The 22,505-nt window shown below is 50.7% G+C and overlaps 2 protein-coding genes across 2 annotated transcripts in view; one reads left to right on the top strand and one right to left on the bottom strand.

Annotated features, from left to right (window-relative positions):
* Positions 1-14,817, bottom strand: part of LOC8032615 (serine/threonine-protein kinase unc-51) — an 83,810-nt gene extending 68,993 nt beyond the window's left edge. Inside the window, exons 1-2 of the mRNA XM_029970293.4 lie at positions 14,191-14,817; positions 310-402 (exon numbers count right to left, since the gene is read on the bottom strand). Of these exons, the coding sequence (XP_029826153.2) occupies positions 310-402; positions 14,191-14,280 (183 nt within the window). The 5' untranslated portion in view covers positions 14,281-14,817. The remainder of the gene's footprint in view (positions 1-309; positions 403-14,190) is intronic.
* Positions 14,818-15,175: 358 nt separating this feature from the next.
* Positions 15,176-22,505, top strand: part of LOC8032612 (A-kinase anchor protein 1, mitochondrial) — a 51,393-nt gene continuing 44,063 nt past the window's right edge. Inside the window, exon 1 of the mRNA XM_029970296.4 lies at positions 15,176-15,380. The gene's annotated coding sequence lies outside the window, so the exon portion shown is untranslated. The remainder of the gene's footprint in view (positions 15,381-22,505) is intronic.

Raw genomic sequence — 22,505 nt, 5'->3', positions numbered from 1 at the left:
TCTGAACCAGGCTTAACCCTGAAACAGACAGTGCTTGCTCGCGCACGTTAACGAGCAGCAGTGTGCTGTCAACAATGCCACGCTGCTGTTACCATGTAGCTGTTTTTTTTTTCGCAACTACACAAAGAGAACGCAGACTGTTGCGTGCGGGTCACAGGTGTCACCTGACGAGGAGCTGTTGCTATGCTGCTGATCAGCATTGGAGAGGCAGAGGGGGTGAAAGAAAAAGAAAACAAGTTCATGCAGCAATCAGTCGCAAAGGAGGAGGAAGGGTGCGCCGTGCAACGCGAGCACGCGGAGGGAGCTTACCTTGAGAATTTTTATTTCCTTGCCGAGGAGATTCTGAGACTTTGCCAGGTTCTTTTTGGTGATGCTCTTGATGGCCACCGGGAGGTCCGGTTTCTGCGAAGCAAGCGGCACCAAAGAGGCACGCGTTAGAAAAAGAACCGGACAACGCCGGGGAGGCGCGGGCAAAGTATAATACCCAGGGCAGACAGACCCCCGAATCTACAGCATCTGGGGCTCCGATGCGTCACCGCTAACTTTGATGACATCAACAACATCATTTACAAAAGGCCAATAGACGTAAGCATCACGGAGAATGCAGGGATTGGTGTTCCAGGCGCCGCACGTGCTGGCCTCAGCCAGTAGTAACTTTTCTAAAGAAAATACACCTAAAACAAATGGCATCTTGCACGCGCGTTCGTCAACGCTTTAGTTTGGTTATTCACTTCGAATCTTTTCTACGGGGAAGGCGTGCGCGTGGGGCGCGTGCAACACCGATCCCTGCATTCTCCTTGATGCTTGGGTAATACAGCAAATGGTCTATAGGCAAATGAAACAGTAGTCAGAGACAGGATAAGAAGGGCAAAGAGATGGAAGGTAGGTAGCTAGGTAGCAGCCTTCGATAACGCTTCGGCGTCTCGTGAGCTTCGGGCGTGCACACGCAGCCAAAGCACGGCGGAAGGCAACCAGAGCGTGCTGGAGGTCGGCCGTTCCAAAGAGACGGCCTGTCGTTTTCGCTCTCTCAGTGACTCTAGTGAGTTACATGTTAAGAATGCTACCACACCAGAACCAAACAGTAGTAAAGAGAACAACCGGGGTGAGCACTGCGAAAACCTATAGGGCGCCTTCATGTGCGTTCTGCTGTTTTTCGCGTGGAAGGCGTACATGAAGGCACCCTAAGCGAAACCATCTCGTTGTTTTGTTGTTTTTTTCCCACAGTTTTGCGTTTAGCAACACAAGGCATGTGCACTGGATTCTTTACTTCGTCTGTCTGGATTGCGCGCGGGGCAAAGATCGGCCACGACTCGTGCCCACTTTTTTTTTCCCCGCGCTCAGTCGAGAAAAATGAAGTTGAAACTTGGGTGCTCCGTGTGCGCGTTCGGCTTCACTGATTGTACACGAGCCGCGGCCGAACGATGACAAAACATTCGGCTACGTGGACCGAGCGCTGCATCAAAACAAAAACAAATCACCTATGTTGTTGTTGTCCTCATCGGTGTAGTTCTCGATTTAGACAATGGGGCCGCGACGGCTGGACCTTCCCAATACTTCCCAAGCTGTTCCAAGAGTAAAAGCGAACCCTCCGAAACCTGGGATTCGAGGGAAAGTGGACCTTTCCCGCCGATTGCGTCTCTGAGCCCTGACGGCTATGCACGAAAATCGAAGACACCGGAAGAAAAGAAAAGTTCGATGAGGTTGAGCTCGCATTCTACGTATTACGGGAGAACAGAAAATTAACCTATACGTCTCCAGCACCACTAAAAATTCGTGATACAGGTGGTGCAGTAAGGCGGCTTTTTCAACACCTTCTTAAACGTGCGCAAAAAAAAGAAAAAAGAATCTCTTGGGGAATCGTTGTAGGCCCATTGTTCGTACACCTAAACCGCGATGCCCATTTGCACGCAGACAGCTTGTGTCACACACGGCGCTTCCAGCACGCTCGCGTTGCGAGCGCTCTACGCCTCATCGGCCCCCGACAATCGGCTCCGATGTTCGGAAATGCGATCCGCCGCACGACGACGAAGGCACGGCGGACAGTATAAGCGGCACCGGTGTTCGCACCATTTCGCGCGGCACGGCGCCGGTCCAAGTTCACATCGCGAGCAGCAGCGTGAGGAACAACAGAGTCACGACAAACATAAAGGGATGCATGCGAGGTGGAAGGAGAGGAGGCGATGCAAAGTACACGCCTTTACGTCGTTCAGCCCTCAACTGACAGTGTGGTAGAAGGTGCGTTCTCGGTGGACCAGTCATACGTAGAGTAGTTTTCACCACGTGATCAAGCTTTCCCCACGAACACACGCTCAGAGACTGGAGTCAGGTGGTGAGAGGGAGGCGGTGTCCGGCGAGCGCGTATCTTCCATCGCACTGTCAGCTTAGCGGTGAACAAGCTATAGGCAGGTCCGCGGTAGGGACGGCGCCCCGTTTGAATCGAGAATCTCTACGCTGCGCGAATAAAGAAAATATATAGAAAAAAAAAAAAAGTGGGCTGCTTCGGCAGCACACAAACAACTTCCGGTATTAAAACTTTTTTTTTTTTTTTTTTCGGGAATCGTGTGGTGGTAGAGAGGAGGCGGTGCAGTGATCGGACGCAAAGTGAAGACCAAATTGCTTCTTGTCAAGGTCAGGTCGAGCCGTCCCCTCTCGACCCGGCAACAACATTTCGGCCGGTCCAACCTACGCCACCTAGCAAAGTGAAAAAAAAAGAAAGAGAAGGTCTATTGACGGGCCGCAAAGTGACGTCCTCATCCTCGTCGCTGTCTCTCTCTCTCGCTCAACCATCACCCTCGTGCTCTCCTCTTCGCCGTTCTCGTTCGTGGAAGTGGCCCATCGATCGAAGCCGAACGTATTCCCCGCGCCAGCAAAAAGAGGCCGTCGCGATTTGCGTCGTCAGCAGGCGGCAGCGAGCAGGGCGGGGGTGTCCATAAATAAACCGGACGCTCCTCTTCTTGCCAGGAGTGGCGCGGCCGTAAAGGGCCGCAGGAGAAAGAAAGTAGGGGCACGATACGCGTGAATGAGATCAGGAGGAGGGAGCCTCCAACGACCGCAAGGGAGGGAGCACGCCTCGAGGCAGTTAACCCCGGTTGACCGGAGAGTTCCACGGAAGGGGAGTTTGGTCGCGGACAAAGCGACGACAGCTGTCGCAAGAACGCGCTCACGACATTCGGGAAGGGAGCTCTGAAGGCCACATTCGCGCGCCCTACACCGGTGCAGCATAGCGATTCCCGCTTGCGATGTTGTGGCCAATCGACGCGTTGATGGTTCTGTGCTTATCCCCAACTTCTCGCGTCAGCCTCGAACTATCCAACAGATTGTAGACAACGAACTTGCGCTCTCCGACAAGTTCGCCAACATCATGCTGTACACACCACGGACGAACGCAGTACAGTACACCCTACGCAATATAGTAAGGCATCTATAATTGAAAATGTCTCGAAAGGGGTGGTGAAACGTAATAAAGGCCTGTGGTCATCGTGTCTTTTAATGATTGTTCATTGGCACAACGCCCTCATCGACCAATACGAACGTTTTAACGTTCGTATCAATACGTCCGTCTCGTCGAATGAGCCGACATCGGGTCGGTGCACCCGTTCGAAACGTGTTGACGAGTTCCGCGCAGCCCTCTACACTCGAGCCGACACCCAAGGAACAACACCGAGGACCGCTCTGCCGTAACGCTACACCCAGCGCAGCAACACGGATGCGGCCACTGACTCCCTCCTCAGAGTCCCTCGAGACCGCGTACTCCGACGCCGACACACGAGCCTCGCGGAAGCTTCAGCCGGTCCCCAAGAAATGTATCCGCACGCAGAGACACTCGAGGCTCTCCCACCGGCTCATCGATTGTCCACCAACCGCCGCCACGTGGTCACTCCGAGAGAGCACAGCTACACTCCGCTTCACCTTTCGTCGAACCGAAACGGAAACTATACGAGGCCTCCCAGTCAAACCTACGGTAAAAATTAATATACGGAAAGTATACCAAGTTTTCCCTTTTTCCTTTTAAGAGCGCAGCTTTTAGGCGCCCGTTTCCGGCTTGAGCGGCGTCGCCGTCGGCGTAACCACGCGGTGCATTGTGGGAAATGTCCCATAATGCAACACGCGGGGAGGACGAGGAGGAAAGAGGAGGGGGAAGAGAAGGGAAGATGGGAGGAGGAGGAGAGGGGCTTGAAGGATGAGGGGACGAGGACGACGAGTAGCAGGGAGGGTGAGGAGGAGGGAGGAGGTGTATACCCTCTTCTCAGTACCCTTCCTTCCTCCTCCTCAAGAGCTGCGCTCTAATTCGGCGTTACACGGAGTTGTAAACGTCTTTCATAATATTTTTTTTCTGAAACAATTCTGAAAGTATACTTAAACCATATGTTTTTCGTTAGTTTACAAACAGTATATCATTAGACCTCCGTCACCAGACAGAATCGACACGCGGGCCGCACCTCTAAAATACGAAGTCCACTAAAAGAATACTTTAGGTACATACAAAAGAATTAAATGCGTACTTCGTGACATGTTCAGAACAGTTCGAGAAAATAACAGTATACTGTTATTTTCTCGAACTGTTCTGAACATGTCACGTGACTACAGGCCCCGCGAGTGGCTGCCGTTTCCCCCAGAGTTCACGTGACACTCACTCAGCATTGGATTAACTTTCCTCGACACCCTCGCCCACCTTGACCGCCGACTAAAGCCTGTGCGCGGGCTATCCTCTCCCCGGAAATGCCAAGAAACGTCGTCGCGGGGTAGAGGCAAATTTGAGGGTTTCACGTGCCACACCAACGAAGGCCGGGCATCTGGCACGGCTCAGCGGAGGACTGAGGGTTACTATGGACCACCATGGGGATCTTTTGACGAGCAACCGAACGCTCGATTATACAGCGCCTTCTCCGCAATAAGCCTCGGTCAGAATGCGAGCCCCTCGGCAGCCGAGATTCGAACCCAGCACCACCACCACCTGGGGATCCGTAGGCCGGCACATTGTCTCGGTGCCAGCCAGGCGGCTCGATGGCCCGTATGTCCTCTTTGGTCCACCGTAAGACCAAACGGAGTAGAGGCGTTCTCCGAGGTACGGGACGGGCCATCGGCGACGACAGCGCGCTAATGGGGCCTCCGCACCGATTCCCGGCCGGCCCTACGACGACAGTCGCCGCCGCCCCGTACCTCGCATTACGCCATCTTGATCCAAAGCGCGCTCGCCAGAGATCTTGGATAAAGCCCCCTTCCGAGAACAAGCTCGTTAGTCCGCCCCGAGTCCCAAGAACGCCCCCCCCCCCCCCCCCTTTTTTTTTTTTTTTGTTAATCTTGGACGACTGTCATTTGCGCAGAACCCGACGTTAGACTTGTTCTTTACACTGCGTTGCTGTATTTTTTTTTTTTTTTTAATAATACAGAAAAGAAAGAATGCCGCAGGGTGTGTCTAGCGGTTCACTGCTTTCAGATCTGGAGCTTGCAGGTGTCCCCGGGGAAAGCAGACCGACCTTGGAGAACGAGTGGGTTCCTCAGTAACATCGTATATATATATATAAATTCGGATCGGGTGCTGATTCAGCTTGAGCTTCCCTCTAAGCATTGTGTGGTTCTAAAGTATGTGGCCGCCTTCCCGAATCACCGAATGGCTGTCTAGCCATTCATATGTCATACTTTATTCCTCTGAATTATGTGTACCGTATGAGGCTTAAAAGGAAGCGCGTGGCTTCACGAAGTGTTTTCTTTACACGAGTTGTTGTGCCGAAAAAGAGTTGTATACAGTACAGCCCCCCCTCTGGGGTATGCCAGGGCACAACTCGCGAGATGCTTACATCAACACTCGTAACGTCCCCATCACAATAGCACGAACATTTTGGAACACTCCCGTACGCTCTCCGAACAATAGAGAGTTTTAGTAGATCGTTCCGATACCTCCGATAGCCCCTATAACGATACTATGCATGCGCAAGGGAGGCGGTGGCGGAGTATCAGGTATCGTTATCGGAGTCATGGGAACGATCTACTAAAACTCTCTAATGTCAGCTAAAACGATCCCACCCCAAACCCGAAGCATCGCGTCGAAGGGCAGTGTGCTGGTTCCCATAGACAGGCTCGAGCGTACGATCCCTTTCGAACTGGCTCGGACAGTTCGAGGGACCTCCTAGGTACCGCTACAACATCCGAACCACCATTCCACACGCGGTTATTCCAGCTCCCACTGTCCGAGGGTGCACATCACGAAGCACAGCGAACAAGGGGCACCTTCCCGCGCAACAAAGCTGCTTCCTAAAACGACGACGACGCTTCTACAACAGCCTGGGAGATCTGTTCCCCCTCGCTCCTGCATGCGTGCGGTTATACACCTCCGCCTTATCGCTCTTTGTCCGTCAGCTAATGACCCCGCCACGCGCGCAGCCTCCCTTCGGCTTCCTAGTTCCGGACGAGAGACCCCACGCAAACCGAATTCGGGGTAAGCGTCGCGAAACGTGCCAGTGTTTTCTCACGAATTCTCTTCTCCCGAAACGAACACCCGTCCATAATCCGTTCATCCGACGAACGGCAACCGAACACGGTCGGCCAAGCGGTTGCCCCTCCGGAGCCTGTGCTACCGGGGGCCAAACGCAGACTAGGGTGCCTTCATGAGCGCTTCGCGCACATGAAGGCTCCCTAACGCAGACGTGCTGGCATGCATATACGAAGCCCGTGCGCGCCCCCCATTCACGCTCGTTGTTCAGTTGTAACACTATTGTAGTCGGGACAAGGGTATAGGAGAATAGATAGGAAGACATAAAAGAATGCTCCGTGCAGAAGACGCCGCTCGTCATTCACCATGTTGCACGAACAAACGTTATCTGGGACAAAAAAAGAAAAAAAGAAAGCTATACTGGCCTACTTTCTTTTTTGCTTGCTCTTGTAATATAGCGCGTGCGTACTCTGAAAGTGGTATCAATCGGACATCGCCCTTTAAAGCCTGTTCGAAGGCATTCGAATAGGCTTTGCGCTTTCCAATAACCTCATGATTCGAACGAAACCAGCTTCTCATCTGTGACATTCATGCCCACTATATTCTAAAAAACCCTCCTCTCAAATTAGAGTCGCGTGCACGTATTTCTCCGAAGTGTGTTACATGAGAATCCCCAACTTTCGTGCAACGTCCGTTGTTCATCGAAGCGTGTCCGTTCCTCGGAACCGTTAGAAGATGCCGTCCACCGCCCCCTGTCCTCCTCCTCGTCGAAAAGGGAACCTTCGGGCCTTCGTCATCAAACGGCGTTCGCTCAACCGTGTCGGACTTCGGGAACGAGTTGCTCTCAAAATCGTAACGACAATAATAATACGAGTTGTTCTCCCGCTGTCCGAGCGGTGCATGCCGATGGATGTAGTGGAGCGGGGGCCACTTCCCTCCTCCCCATCATTGCTCTGTACGTCTATACCCCCGCCCCCCCCCCCCCCTCTAAAAAAAAACCAGAAAGAAAAAAAGAAAGGTGAGAGTGCGGCAGAAGGTTATACGCGCTCGTTGGACCAGCCGTAAGTCTATCTAGCACCACGTGATCACGTTCACGCGCAATAGCGCTGTTTGAATGCTTAGACAGAGGGAAGTCAACCAGCTCCAGTGGACGTCTGCTCACCCCGCGCAGATGAGAACTCTAGCCAGTGCAGTACCACCGCTAGCCATGACTCTGTAACGTGCATAACGCAGTATAGTGACGCGTGACCACACGCCGGTACGACGCTGATCCAGAGCGAAACGGGCAGGGGTGCGGATTGAACCCATGGGGAGTCTGGAGTTTGCAACGCGAGCTGTCGCTCCACGTGATCCGGGCTGCGGTGCGCCTAAAATACTCGTCCGCCGATTCCTCCTTAGGCACAATCAACTCCGTGACGTCACGTCCCTACGGTGGCGCTGATATCGATTCTGCGCCCGCGCAGACGCTTATCTCACGCCCATCGGGTTTGTCCGCACACGCGGTGTCCACAACTGGTGAGGGAAAGTTTGTACACCGCGTGTTCATGTATAGCCAAGCGCAGACAGCGTGCCAAGGGGACGAAAGGAAGGCCTTTGATTGGTCCGGCGAGCGCGTAGCTCCCACCGCACTGTCAGCTCAGGGGTGAACGGCGACAGCTGCAGGTCCCCGACCTCGGTCTTCGATGGCCTCCGCGCGCTGACCTTTGGGGCACTCGCTCCGCCGAAGCTGGCCTACTTACAACAGGCGCACGCACGCAAGGCGACGGGCAGCGCGAGGACCGGCCGTCCGCGCGAGCGCTCTGCGGGAACAAGGGCAGTTTGCTTCCTTCCAGCCGTGTAGTAGAATCACTGTTATTGAGGGGTCCAGGAAGAAAGACAGGCGATCGTCGGGAGCAAAAGCAGAGTCGCTCAACTCGGCTCAGTTCTCTCCAGCGGTGTGGACCAGAACCGCCACATGGGCTATGATATGCCCCCACGGAGCACATGAGTGGCTCCCCTGCGCAGCTATATCCGCTAAAAGCGTTAAGAGCACAGACAGCTCGCCGAGACGTTTGGTGTGGACGCGTTTGATAGTTGAACCCTTTAAATCGGGCGGCGGCTTGCGCCACCTAGCGACAAACGACAGCGACCTCACATACTGCCATGTTCCACGCCCGCCCTCAGGACGATTCGCAGAAATCAGCCTATGACTGCACACGACTCGAGGGAAATTTGACCACAATCAAATATTCGCCAGATTTTTTTAACGCTCAATACACATTTTTTTTTTTTTTAGATTAGCATCGCGCAAAGCCGTTTCCACTATATCGTACTTATTGAGGTACTTGGCGCGCAGCTTCAACCACGCTCGGTAACAGCATTTTCCTACTTCTCGAGAGTTCTTTAGTGACACGGAAAGTAGAATATATTTACTTATTCCAGATACAATGTGTCCGACCCTTGGAGGCCATATCACAAAGAAGACGCGCTATCACATTACGCAGTTGAACACCTCCAAAGATACCTACCGGGACGTATTATCTCACAGCGCTGGCAACCTTTTGATAACAAGCTCCACGTGTACAACCCGCACGCGGATTTTTGTTTTACACCACACTTTTGACGAGGGAAAAAGCACGAAATGTAATCCCCCCCACTGCATCCGGGGAAGAAATGTCAGTACACCACAGACACGGTCCAGAACCAATGTCGGCCGTTTGCCCGAAGATTTCGTTCAAGATCGAGATTCCTTCTCGCGGAGGAGACATATGTGGCGCAGAAGACGTTCGGCGGCTCTTGTCTTATCCGCCGCGAGCTTCTATATCTGGGCCACGCTCGACGACAAGCGTATCTGCGGCTAAGTCTGGGCGCGATTATATTTGCCTCCGCTCGTCTTTCCCCTTGCTGCCTTCCGATGCGTGGGGCCAAGACGCGGCTGGCCGCTGCGCAGAACACATTCGCCCCGGCCTCTGTCTCTCCCTCCCCGTATGCCCCGCGGCTGCTCAGACTTTATCTACCGCGATGCCCCTTTGGTCCCACGATCACTTTTCCCTGGCGCTGCTTGATCTGGCACTATACGGGATCACTCGAGCAGAAATAGGGGACTCCGGTACAAAGCTACGCCTAGAGTATCTAGGCTCTTCGTTTTCCGATTTTCTTGTGGGCGCCGCCATATTGGTGCTCGGCGCAGAGCGGTCGCAATGGGCGATCGCCACTCAGGCGATATCACTTTGCCCTGTGGTAGAGACTGAAAACCGTTTCCTGCGATTTCGAATAAAAGTTCGGACAAATGGCAAAAAAAAAAAAAAAAAAATTTAAGCACCAAATTGTTACACCGCCAAGTCATAGTCACAAAAAGACACAGAGGGGAAGGAAATTGACGGGGAGTGAAAAAATCGTGCGTTTCGTTTCATGGCTAGGCGGCGCAAGCTACCTCCCGATATAAAGGGTGCAGCCGTTAGCATCCATCCATTGGCCGAAGTTTGGTTGTAGCTTATGTAATGCATCTAGGAGACACTTTTCTCCGTTCATTTGGAGAACAGCCTTGGGACTACCAGATCAATTTTGTCCGACGGTTAAAAGTTCAAAACTAAACTGTCCATTTTTTTTTTTTTTTTTTGCGTTGGTAGAATAGGTTAGCCACGTGCGACTGGGAAGGCACAAAGGGCTTTTGTGATTGAACTATTATCCCTTGGCTCAAGATCCTAAAGCCGGGGATGGTCCCCCGCCTTTTCGGGGCTACAATAAACTCGTTGTTGATAAACAAGCCCATCTGTGCCCTCTCCATTTTGTGTCTGCCCCTTGAGCTGGCCCAGAGGGTACGACATGGACGATATTGGCCTTTGTAGGGGGTGTCAGCTTGCCTTTCTGGATCGCTCCTGTCAATCTGGAGAATGGCTACTGAACGGGGGGAAACGAGCTGTCGAAATAGCCGCGAGAATTAGGATGCAGCATAGTCTGGAAGGGAGAAGCTGCTTTTGTACGAATTTCGAGTGACAGGTTTATCTTCTATAATCATCTAGAGGGAGAATAGGGACGTCTGGGACACACAAAAGAGAGCTTCCGTGAGAGGGGAGTTCTCTTTTTCCTCTTCTCTGGTGGTGGCCCGAGAGCTGACAGGATAAGGTCAGGTGGAAAGCCTGTATTCGCTCTTTCTCGCGTGAGTCGAAACGTGGTGGCGCCAGAGTGCAAATAGCCACCAACAACTTCCGGTTCTGAACTAGACCGGGGTTTTTGTAATATTTGCAATATCAAATATACATGCAATCTTCTGGAAATGGCCACTTATAGCACCCTCCGACTTAACTCCTACGATAAAATAATGATGAGTAAAAAATTGGGAAACATACGTCAACCGGAAGTGTGCCGGGGCTACCCAGTAGATGGCGCCACTGCGTTTTTTGCCAAGAAAAAAATGGACGAGACATACCGCAGGTCAAGTTTGGAAGCCTCACAAAGTACATTTATAACACTGCCCTGTCTGAGAGTGATCCTTTGTTACCGTCTGTACGCCACACGCTAGCCAATAAATGCTGTTAACCCTGGCCAAGCAAGTTACCTAGGTCGCCATGTCCAATTTTCAAACGCTGCCTCCAAGCTACGAAACGAACACTGCTCGAAAAGAGAGGATAGTTGATAGAGCGTTAGCTAAGATACCCCGAGAAGAGAAGGCCGACACCCCGGGAGGGTCTGCCTTTTAGAGACATAAGTTGGATGCAGACGACTCGACTCAACTCAAGACGAGACTCGGTGGGTTTGTCCGATTTTAAAAGAATTAAGTAGCCGGTGCCATGGGCGTACCAACCGGAAGGGGGGTTCAAATGGGGCGGTTGCCCCCCCCCCCCCCCCCCATTCTCAGAGTTGTGCGTGTGTGTGTGTGTGTGTGTGTGGGGGGGGGGGGGGGGGGGGCAAGCATCTAGGCAGGGCAAATACTGGCCGGCGGCGCCCAAGCAGGGGTGGAACTCATGAAATGTACTTGGGAGCAGCCATGGGAGCAGCTGATACAGCTGTTTTGTAGTAGGTTGAGAGCAGCTAAAACTACGTTCTGGAGCAAGCTAGGAGCAGCTCAGATTAGTTTTCATTGCACTTCAGCTTGTGTCTTAGACGAGCACGGGAGCAATTTCAATCGTGCTTAGCAGCACAGATGAACATGAGTGGTTAGGGACCTAGGTAGATGGGAGAACAGTGTAACAGACGAGAAAACTTGAAACTTTGTGAGCCTTAATAAGAATCAAAAAGCAAGTACCCTACGTTCCTGAAGATAGCGTCCTTGATATTTTCTGAGTGGCTTTCAGCTGCTCAAAATGCAAACCAGCACTGCTTATCGCACAACCCACACGTGCTCGACACAGTAACTATATGTGCGAACCACGTGACGTGCGTAAGCAACGGACGTGCAGTTGCACGGAGGAACACGGCAACAAATTTCGAGTTTATCCTATTGTGCAACTCAATATCGAAGCAGCAGACTACGATTAACGGAGTTATCGTATTCGAAGCGATAAGCAGGAGCAAGGTTAATCAATGTACGCCGAGTAGATCTACCACTCGCGTAAGAGCTGCTGGCCGGCAAGGTTTCGGATCGGACCGCGTTTCAGTTCTATCAAATCACGATTTATCTTGCAAGAATGCGGTTCCAACCTTTAACGATGAAGTACTAAAGGGAATCGTTTGCTGATGTGTTACTGGCTGACGTCCGGAACCCAGGCTGCAGAGCCTCAGGCAATCTGAGGCTTAACGACTCGAGCTTACCTACCTCAGCCGACTTGTTAACCGCTAATGGTTGAAGAATAACAATCCAGTCGCAGGTGGTGTAGCGTTTAGAATCAGAGTTCTTTTCGCGCGCTTCCGACTCGGGATACACAGGGAGAATAAACAGAACAAAGGATTGCAAGGCCGACCAGGCTAAACGCGCTCCATTGTTGCTAATCGAGTCAATAAAACCGAAACCAAGACAAAATAAAACATTTTTTGGTGCACGTTTTGCGATTTGGCGCATAATGGTGCGAAGTATTGGCTGTGGCGCAGTTTCTGCAACATGGCGCAGGATGGCGTAGACACATGCGTCTGGCGCAAAATGGCGCAAATGGTGCAGCCGTTCCACCCCTGCGCCCAAGGGATACCATGGGCACCGCTTCCCGGCCCTGAGGAGGAGGGGGTCTGGGGTCCAGTTTGCCTTGCCTTGCCCCCCCCCCCCCCCCTCAAAATCAAGTTGGTACGCCACTGGCCGGTGCGCAGGATGCTTAACTCTGGTTAATCCGAACGGCAACGTTTCAGTCGGTAGAAACATAGTGTCTGTGACCAAGACACCAAGAGCTCCAACGTTTTGACATATGCCGGTCCGTCGTGCCGTACTTGGCCGCACCTGCGCTGCGCACTCGTGCGTGAGAGAAGCGAAACGGGCACACGCGTCGGCTCGGCAACGGGGATGTTCGAGTTGAGAACCCTTCCCGACAGCCGACGCACGCAATGAGCGACGGCGTAAAAGCTGGGCGGATCGCACAATGCGCTGGCTGCGCAAGGCTCGCATCAGATTCCTCCATCCAACGATCTCTGGCAGCCACGCGTTCGGAGGGCCAGGAAATAAACCTCCCACCCGACAAGCTATCGGCGCTTCCACTCTCCCGGCCTGGTGGAAGGTGTCCAAAGGCAACACCAAAGGACGCAGAGCGTGCGCGGAAGCAGACCAGCAAAACGCGGGCCAATAGTGCAACAAAACAAAAAAGAGAGGGGGCGGGGGGGGGGGGGGGGGGGGGGGTGCAGAAACCCCGAGAAACAACGCGACTGTGGCGGAGCAGATACCGCGCGTCTATCAGCTGACTGACATACAACCGACTCCTTTTGTAAGGAGGTCGCTTATAATGCGTCTTCTTAGTGTAGTTCGTGTGCTAGCAACTAATTCAGCTCAAGTACGAATAATAATAATAATAATAATAATAAACATCGCCAAAGCTGCAGCTTGCAACCAAACGAAGGGTCAATCCCAGCTTTGCGTGCACACACATCTTTAAAGCCCAGTCCTGTCAAAAAAAAAAAAAAAAGAAGATACAAAACATCAGTTAGTTTACACTAAGTTCACCGCATTACAAGTGAACAGCGGTTGTACCCCAATCCACGCGAAGCTGCTTTCCCGTAAAGAAACGAAGGCAGGGACGTTGAGACTGTACAAAGTCGACGCAGGAGCCACGGCCCACGGTCGCTACGTCCCCCAGTCAGCAGCGCGCACGCATGATCGGGCATGTCAGTGCTTGCCAAACCCGAGAAGCGATGCAGGAAAGGCACAGAGCGATCGAGCGACAGCGGTTTGTCACGACCCTGAGCTGCGTTTCGGAAGCGTCGTTTTCGTGCCTTTGTTATCGAGGGCTCCGCTCTCCCAGCGCATACGCAGCGGCGGTTTAATATGCGTTCGGGAAGACGAAAAACAAAAAGAAATCAAATAAAAACAAGAGGCCCCCGGAGGAGAACTCCGTCGTTCTAAGCGCCTACGACGCGCGTATGAGCGACGAGAAATCGGGCATCATATTGCCGTCATACGCAGAGGCCAGTGTTTCATAAACAATGACGACACGCACACCAGTTATTGTGAGACGAAAAGCTCCTCTCCATAGACAGGTTCGACCGTTGAGCTGAAGCGGAAGAGCTATAAACAAACAATGATGCGCTCGTGTTTGGGGTCGAGATGCGTCTATTTCGTGCAACTTTAGTACGTAAACAGAAGAGGCTGCGACAAAACTAAGTCGATAAAAGAGCAAGTGTAGTTGGTAGTGTCACGCATGGCTCACCGATTTGTAGCGGCCCTTGTAGACGACGGCAAAGGCGCCGTGGCCGATCAAATCCTTGGTGTTGTACTCGAAGTCTCCGACGGTCTCCATTTCGGATGGTTGGGATGTGCCCACCAAATCTTCCGAGTAGCTTCAGGCGCCGGCCACTTGGCTCCCCGCGGTCAAAGGAGTGGGCCTTTGTCCGACGCTGTCGCCTTTGTTAGGCTTAGAAGAGCATCCAACAGACGCGCCTCCGCTGGCCATCGCTCACGGAGAGACCGGAAGGGTCGCTCGGTGCTACACAGGCACCATAGTGACACAGAGTTCGAAGAAAGAAGCGGGGATTGGCGCCGACGACGACGTGCAGTGATGAGGCGACTCACAAACACAGCTCGACGTTTCCATTCATTAGCCGAGCGCTGCAGCGGTTCCGCGGTAGGTGTGGATCAAACGAGGGGCTCTTGAAGACCACAGAGTTGAAGAAACACCCGCCGGAGAGCTGGGTGTAACGCGGTGGACGCGGTTTACGCGCGATACTTCGTAGGAGAAGCCATGTTCACATCGCGAAACGCAGACGGCTAGGAGCACACTCTTTCATCCATTTGCAAAGCCTTCGTGCGCTTTTCTTGTAGGGAAGCCGCGGCACTCGTGTTGGTCCGCGCGCGCCGCGCAAAAAAGAGTGCGGCATCTGTTTTGTAATAATAAAAATACAAAACCACTTATACAATTATAATTTGCTTAAAAGGCTTATTCCTATAGCTTAAAACATCTCTTTATAAATAATTTGACTATTTCTTTATTTTGAAAATTTAATAGCGAATGGAGTCATCATTGAACTTGTCGTAATTCAGTGATTTTATAAATGCATGGCTAATTTATTATAATTAAACTACCTAATTAGACAATTAAACATTATAAAATTACACTTTTGTGCAGGTTTGAGAACAAATAGAACCCCAAAACACGAATTCGTCTGCAAAGAACTGGGGTCGCGTATTCCTCCGCCGAAACAGATGTTTCCGTCCTCCCGTTGGCTGCGAGACTCGACGAGACGAAACATTTGCTCATGGCGACAGAGTTGCTAGCCACGTGGGGAAAGTTCCTGAAGCTGTGCAGCGTGTTTAGGGTCCGGTAAGCGACCGAAGTTTGCCGAACCAGCCTTCGTTCCGGGCAGCATCGTCGATCAGCGGCTAGCATTTCACGTCGCTTTGGTAAGCTAACCCAATGACAATGTTCGCGACTCGTCGGGCGCTCTTAAAAGACCACCATATTGTGTTTTGGTCTGCCTAGGCCTGACCGCAGCGGGGGCCGTTCGGTCCTGCTCGGCGGCGCTACAATACCGGAAACTTGCTGCCGCTCCGCTGGCATTTGAGACAAAGAACCACGCTCGGCGGACTAGGGTCTCGCATTTTTGTCACACGCAAGCAGCTTCATCCAGCGCGCTTCGCTGCGTCACGTTTGTTGACAGTGCGTACCGCAAAGGCGGCGTGCTGTTCGCGATCTGCTTTCCGAAGGTGCACACCGGCAGGCTGCGAAGTGTCTCCAGGCTCATTTTATTTGAGACGGAAAATCCGCATCTCGCGCTTGTCGCACTTTGTCGGAAGTTTGCAGTTGGACGTTGTACCGAAACGCTCGCGATCGGCCGAGCGCTGCATACATAGAGCCACAGGTTGCCGGATGCGTCCGAAGTGGATTCTTCCATCGTGCTTTTTATCTTTAGCCGGCTTCCTCTCATCGGTGAACCTGCCCGAAAGTGTTCCCAGTGCGGCGATTACGACGAGAGCCGCGGCGGACCTGTTCCTTTCTTTTTTTCTCCTACTTTCGTCGTGTTGTCGGTTTTGAATTTTGCTCTTCTTTCCCTGACCACGCTCGGCGATTGCTAAAAATAGCAGAGCCGTCGCCGCTTTACCCGTCTTCCCCCTTCGCCCGCTACAACCGAACTCTTGGGCCACGAGTAGAAAAAAAAAAAAAAAAAATAGTAGCCAACATCGGGCGACGACATCGGCTGTGACCAGCACCGGACCTGGGCGCCTTGCTCGAGTACGAGGAAGGGGAGCTGATTAGACCGAAACTCCCGGTTGCGGCCTTGGGCTTTTTTGCGCGTAACTTTAGTCGCGCGCCGATCGCTGCCGTTGCTGCTGCTGTCTCTACGTGCCCGGTGTGTCAACACCACCTGTCCGTCGTGGGAACCCGTTTACACCGCCTACGGGGGCAAACGAACACCCGAACCATTTTTTTTTTTCTTTTGGTGCTGGTCATTATACCCCGAGTCGAACGTCGCCATACCATAGGCGCGCAGTTGGCATACGTTATCAGTACGTCTGACGCATCCTTTTTTTTTTCCCCCTTTTTGCAGAAGGCGGTGTAGTGCGGGGAGATGTGCTTTCGTAAAACATTTTAGGAATGAGTTCGCGTCGTCTGTATTTTAATTTTTTTAAGCGTGACAAGAAAAAAAAAAGCGGCGCCTATCCGCAAGATGAATTAGTAAAAAGGAATGCGAATCACCGGACCCAATCAGATTCTCCGCCAAGCAAGCAAAAGAACAAAAGGGCCAGTAGAGAAAGAACGACACAGCTCGGAGACTTCTCATTACGTCGCCAAATTGGTGCGGCGCGGCTCTCCGCTGGAGCCCTCGTTCCGTGCTGCTGGACAGAGAGCGAGCGTCTTCGAGTTTCTTTATATATATATGTATATATATATTTTTTTTTTTTTTTTGCGTGTTCGCCTGGAAGCACGGTGGTCTACGTACCGAGTTCTCTGGAAGCTCCTCTGACTTCACGGCGGTCGGATCAATCGCCCGACTAAGCTGCGGGGATTTGGGCCCTGTCAACCACGCAAGCGGCTGGGATGGGGGTAGGTAGCCTTGGCTTGTGCCCCGAACATGCAGTGCGGCGAGCTGATCTTCGAGGCAACTTTGGGTCCTTGTCTGCCTCTTACATCGACTCTCTTGTGTGTGAATTCTTCGCATGAGGGATAGTTCGAGAAAAAAATGGATTTGAACTTCTACATTGGTTGTGCTCGCGTGTAGTTTGAGCCATCTGGAAAACTGATCTTGGAAGGCACCCTTAATTTGTGTATTTAATGCACATTCGGAGCTTTCTGTAGTATGTACATATTATAGTGGTGTCTCGCATTGTGAGATGGCCTATATGTAGGCCTGAAAAAACTGGTCGTTTGTGATTTCCGAGTTTGATTAGATGCATTCCGTAATGCCCGTATGAATGTTTAGACAGTGGGAAGTTCGTTAACCTAGAAATATGATAATTCGTAACACCTTTGTAGATGGGCCATGTGGCCAGAGCATTACAACGATTAACCCCGCTACTGCCCGTTTTAATCTGGGCGAGCATCGTACCGGTGACCGTTTTTTCGTGTATCACCCCTGCATGTCATGTTACAGGACCTCGGGCTAGTCATCATACCGCACTAGCTTAATTTGCGGTCGTCAGCATAAGTCAATATTGCTGTACCTCAGAGGCAAACCAACCTTACGCTGTCGAAACATGAATTTCTAAATTGCTTCTGTCTCTTTTTTTTTTTTTTTTAAGCCATATTTGCGAATTTGTTTAAACAAGCAGCAGGAAAATTTAACTTGCATAGTCCGAATGTGCAGCTCTTGCATTCCGTTTCTCGTGTTGCTTGGAAATGACTCTGTTATTATATTTCTGTAGCCTCAGACTCGCAAGGTTGTGCTTTTGCTTCAGCACAATTGGATGTTTCCTGTTAAATACAGTCCACTTGTTATACACTGCATGCTACTACCTAGGTATGAATCTGACTTAAATATAGCAGCGAGCCTTCTGGTCCCCGTACACTTGCTTAGCGAGTCTAAACGCAGCCCTTTCTATGTAAACATTGCTTCTGGGTCAACAAATATAGTTGCTTCACAACATTGAGGATGGTGGTTTGAGGTACATTTTGCGGAATTGCCATTGGACGTGGACATTATTGTTGCCTGCACCTCTGCTCGGCTTGCTATTCGTAGATGCACCACTCGCCCTTTGCCCCACAAAGATTGCTTCTGCAAACTGCCCAGATCAGGTCTCGTAGCTGGGTGACGCCATTACATCATTCATTCAATGGCGGCCCTCTCGTAAGCGGAGAGACTGGAGATACGTAATCTATGCCATGCCGTTGCCCAAGCAACCAAGCATATCAAGTCTCCCTTAACTTCTCTCATTTCCTTGTCCTATGGAAGCCAGATTAGGCTCCTATCACGTGGAACCCTTGATAGCAACGAATACATGGATTCTACTGGTTGGGGTGCAGATGGCACGTTACAATTGTATACGATAAACTGGAGGTCATGCTGCATGCCAAGAAATGGAAAATCGCATTGGGTTGCCCAATTTCTCAGCCAAGGCACTTGTTGCGTCAGGGGCAGGTTTTCCATGACTTTCCTTGGCACGTTTCTTGTTGCCACAGTTCTTGTAGAGAGCGTGTGGTGCATAGTGTATTGCCTGCAGATGAGGGGCATCGAAACTGTGCGGTCGACACTTTTTCTGGCATTGTACCAGGAGTTTGGAATGCTTCGCAAGCTCGGTTGGAAAGGGGTGATAAAAGGGTGCTATTTGTTAGGGTTAGTTACAGTTAAAATTTTGTGAACTGTGTAGTCTGCTGACTGTACATGTTTAAAAGATTGCATTTTATGCAGTAGGACCTATCTACCAATATAAACTATAAATTTTATTTTTTTGAGGTCTTTGTGTATTGCTTGACAGGCCCTGCACACTTTTTGAGATCATACCGTGTTCTGCAGGGCAATATCAAGTTGAACTGTAACTCCACTGCCATTGCTCTCACAGCATACCTTCTGCGGGTGATGCGGAAAGTATGCCTAGACCCAAGTGAAGAATGTGGGCCAAGTTTGATTTTGATGGGAAACTTCGTGATTGGGCAACTAACGGGGTACGAACACCATGTAGCTACGGTTGTGGGAATGCAGCTAGACACAAATAAGGGATTGTTAAAGTCCTCTACGAACTGCAGCCCACAATGCCTCCGAAACGAAGAGTGTTCGCAGCATTCATCAAATTGAGAGTGGAAAAGCTGAAGGTACCTATAGCTCCCAAGGAATTAAATATTAATGAGAGGAGTATGACAATATTAAACATCTGCAGAACCACTTCTGAGAGAAAAAGGCTGGCACAAATAAGGTAAAACAAGGTACCAGATTGGCCAAAGCTTGAAGAAAGAGATGCAGCGTGGGTTTGCCTACAGTTGGAAACAGGATGCCCGTAATGTGCAGACTGAGCACAGGATGCAAACTATCTAAGGATTTTTTTTGTGCATTGTACAGTGTGTTACCCAATACTTCAGAGAATTTTCTTGCAAAGACACAAATACTAAGTCCTAATTTCCACCGTTACCTTCAAAGTAGTCTTGGGCACATTGCAACGATTCCAGCAATGGACCTTTTTCGAGTAACGAGCGCCGTCTGGGGAGCTGTCAGCCAAGTAAAATAGAAGAGCAGCCCAACATGCCTTCGCCCTTCAGAACACATTGGAATCGTGACATTGTACTGGTTTTCAGTGCTTTTTGCACCTTATACTACTCGTACTAAAAAACAAAGCGTCAAAATAGCCTAAATACGCGCGAAGATAGATGCTGACAATGTTGCTGTCGCCATCTCCGCAGGGCACTGCGTCCCGGTGTTCTGCGAAAATGGCGACAGCGGGAGGGACGCATGCGCAGAAGCTTACTGGAAAATGGTCCATTTCTTCCATTATTGTAAGCGCTCACTAAAGTCTGCCTGCTGTGGCATCTTCAACACCTGCTGTGATCCCACTTGGATCCCTTCAGTGGAGTTAAATTGCCGCCCTTTCAACCGGAATTTCATTTTTGGGAACTCCGGTAGAAAGTAGAGAGTGAGTGCGGGTCAGGTTAGGCGAGTAGGCAGTGTGGGAGTCAATGGTCATCTCGTCTTTTTGTCAGGGGTGTGGAGGCACATTGGTCATGGTGCAGCAACTCCTTTTTTTTATTGCATGTTTCAGGCCGTTCCAGCCTCAGAATAGCCCTCAGTCGTCTCGAAACATTTAGGTAAAAACTTTCTGTTGAGGGTCTGACCAAAATGGAGACACTACTTATGTGCAGTTCTCAAATGTGGAAAGAAATTACCAGCATTGATATGTTTCTAGTTTACTTTCTAAATGCTTAAACCACTCGAATGTTCTTGCTTAACACGCCCACCCAAAAGCTTCCTTTATGTAACATTCAGTGGGTTTCAGCCACAGTTGTGGCTTAAAGCAAAATTGCATGCAAAATCTTTGCTCTTTAATATAAACCATTGGACATTTGCAGAAACACTAGAAAGCTGTGTAAAAAATCCAGCTGAAACTCGGAAATGCATGCATTTATAAAAGCACCAGTTAGCAGATTAACGGTTGAAAGATACACAACAATGCACCTTGTGGTACAAATTCGCACCACTACTGGTTTGCGCTGTGTGTTCAAATGCCCTGAAATTTTGGTGGACCTTCGTACGCTGGCTGCCTATCGTTCTCAGAATATATTTGCAATCTGTGTGTTCTATGTTTTTACTGTGACGTGAATCTTGTTAAGTGTAATTCCCTTTTTGTGGTAGCTATGCGTTAACTAAATACAGCAGTTTCGTGGAAATAAGCAGAGCCCTTTGCAATTTTTAACCCTTGGAGTGCACCCAAACTGGAGCAAAAACTGTGAACACGAGCAGACAGTTTTGGTTAGAGGCCCACTTTGTGCGGGGATATTCACTCGTAACCAACAAGAAACTGCTTACAATCAAAATGGATGTTCCCCAGAACCCTGCTCCTTGGCGCATTCACTTTATGGTCCATCTTTTGGTGTCCCAGTTTTACCGGGGCAGAACGATGAAGGTACATCCACCCTGATCTCCCTGTAATAATGGCCGTCGTTCATACTCCCTTCTTGCTCTCTTTGGAAAGTGTTTGCTATGTTCACTCGAGGAACAGATTGAAAACCAACCATAGACTCAAAACAAAGCAGCACGACGATAGATTGTTCGAGATGTGCCTCCCTGGAAGGCAGGGCTTCCTGTCTAGGAAGAGCGAGGCATCACTTCTGCTGCATGCCCTCCTTTTTGGTTTGTTTTACCTAGAGCGGTGGAAAGGCTCCGATAATTTGTACCCTGCAAAAGCAGCCATCCCTTAAGCAGGCGTCTCAGTCAAAGGGTGCCCCCTCCTCGCACTGCTACAGGTGGCGAGGGCAGGTCCGAAACAATGATCCGGCTTCACTTCCTCAAAGGACCTGCTTGGAATAGCGGGATAATGGCACAGGAAGCGGAATCGACGGGAGCTGGCCGCTGGAGGAGAGGGGGCAGGGGCTCCCTCCTCCTTGTCGTGTGTTGTTGTTGTTGGGAGTGCCGTGCTCTTGTTTCTCCCGAGTGTCGTTTCGTTCTCGTTTCACGCTGTCCCGATATCTTGGCCACTCCGCCCAGCCTAGAAGGCAGACACGGCAGAGAGCTGGGTCGAAGGGGGGAGGGGGGGCTGGGCAAACTGGTTGGGAGCGGGGAAGGGCCCTCTGTGCTGGCTGCTGGACACAGAAGGGTCTTTGTGCTCGTGCGTTGGGGGGAGGCCTGCCACGCCATGCACACCTTTGCAATGCTGCAGTGCGTGCAGCATATGTGATTCGGGGCGTCGGTACCAGGGACTTTCGCCCGGGTTGGCTCGTGAGTGTGCGACCAGCATCGGGCGGCCGTTCATTCTCTGCTGACATTCAATTTGGCTGGATTGTGTGAATGTGTGTCTTCTGTCGCCATAATGCGGTGCGTATGAGGGATAGAGGTTAAAGCAGAGCTTCGTTTGCTCTCTTTTACTTATTTTTATTGCATTGTGATTGTGATTGATGTGGTTCTGTTAATGTTTATACTGTGGGGTAGCAAATAATTTTCTAATGTGCTTATATGTTAAGGTTATCTTTTACTTTAGCTTTCTTAGCTTTCTGTCTGTTGGGGGGTCAATTGTAGCATAGGGCATATTTTACTTGATTATGGATTTGCTGTTTTAAACACTAGAAACAACTTTCTGAGGAAATATGTTTAAAGCTAGACACATACATCCTGTGCTTTTTTCAATTGTGGCAAAAAGGTTTCCTCGATTATAATCATTCTTTACTTCATTGTTGTTTGTTGCCGTGATAAAAGTAACTCTCTTGTTGCTTGTCGGGCAACAATTGAGTTGCTTTTATCTCTTTCTCTCCTCCCGTTTGGAGATAAATAAAGAATTTGAATATTGTCAGGAAAAGTTCGGGCCAGCTAATGACAATTTATTAATCATGCTTTCAGGTCGTCTCTCCTAGTCTGTTTGGGGGCTTGTGTTTTTGTTTCCCAATTTTCCCAT

Source organism: Ixodes scapularis, unplaced genomic scaffold, assembly GCF_016920785.2.
Source record: "Ixodes scapularis isolate PalLabHiFi unplaced genomic scaffold, ASM1692078v2 PGA_scaffold1__304_contigs__length_218370807, whole genome shotgun sequence".
Classification (NCBI taxonomy): domain Eukaryota; kingdom Metazoa; phylum Arthropoda; class Arachnida; order Ixodida; family Ixodidae; genus Ixodes; species Ixodes scapularis.
Note: the sequence above shows the minus strand (reverse complement) of the source record. Positions and strands in the feature narration are given on the sequence as shown.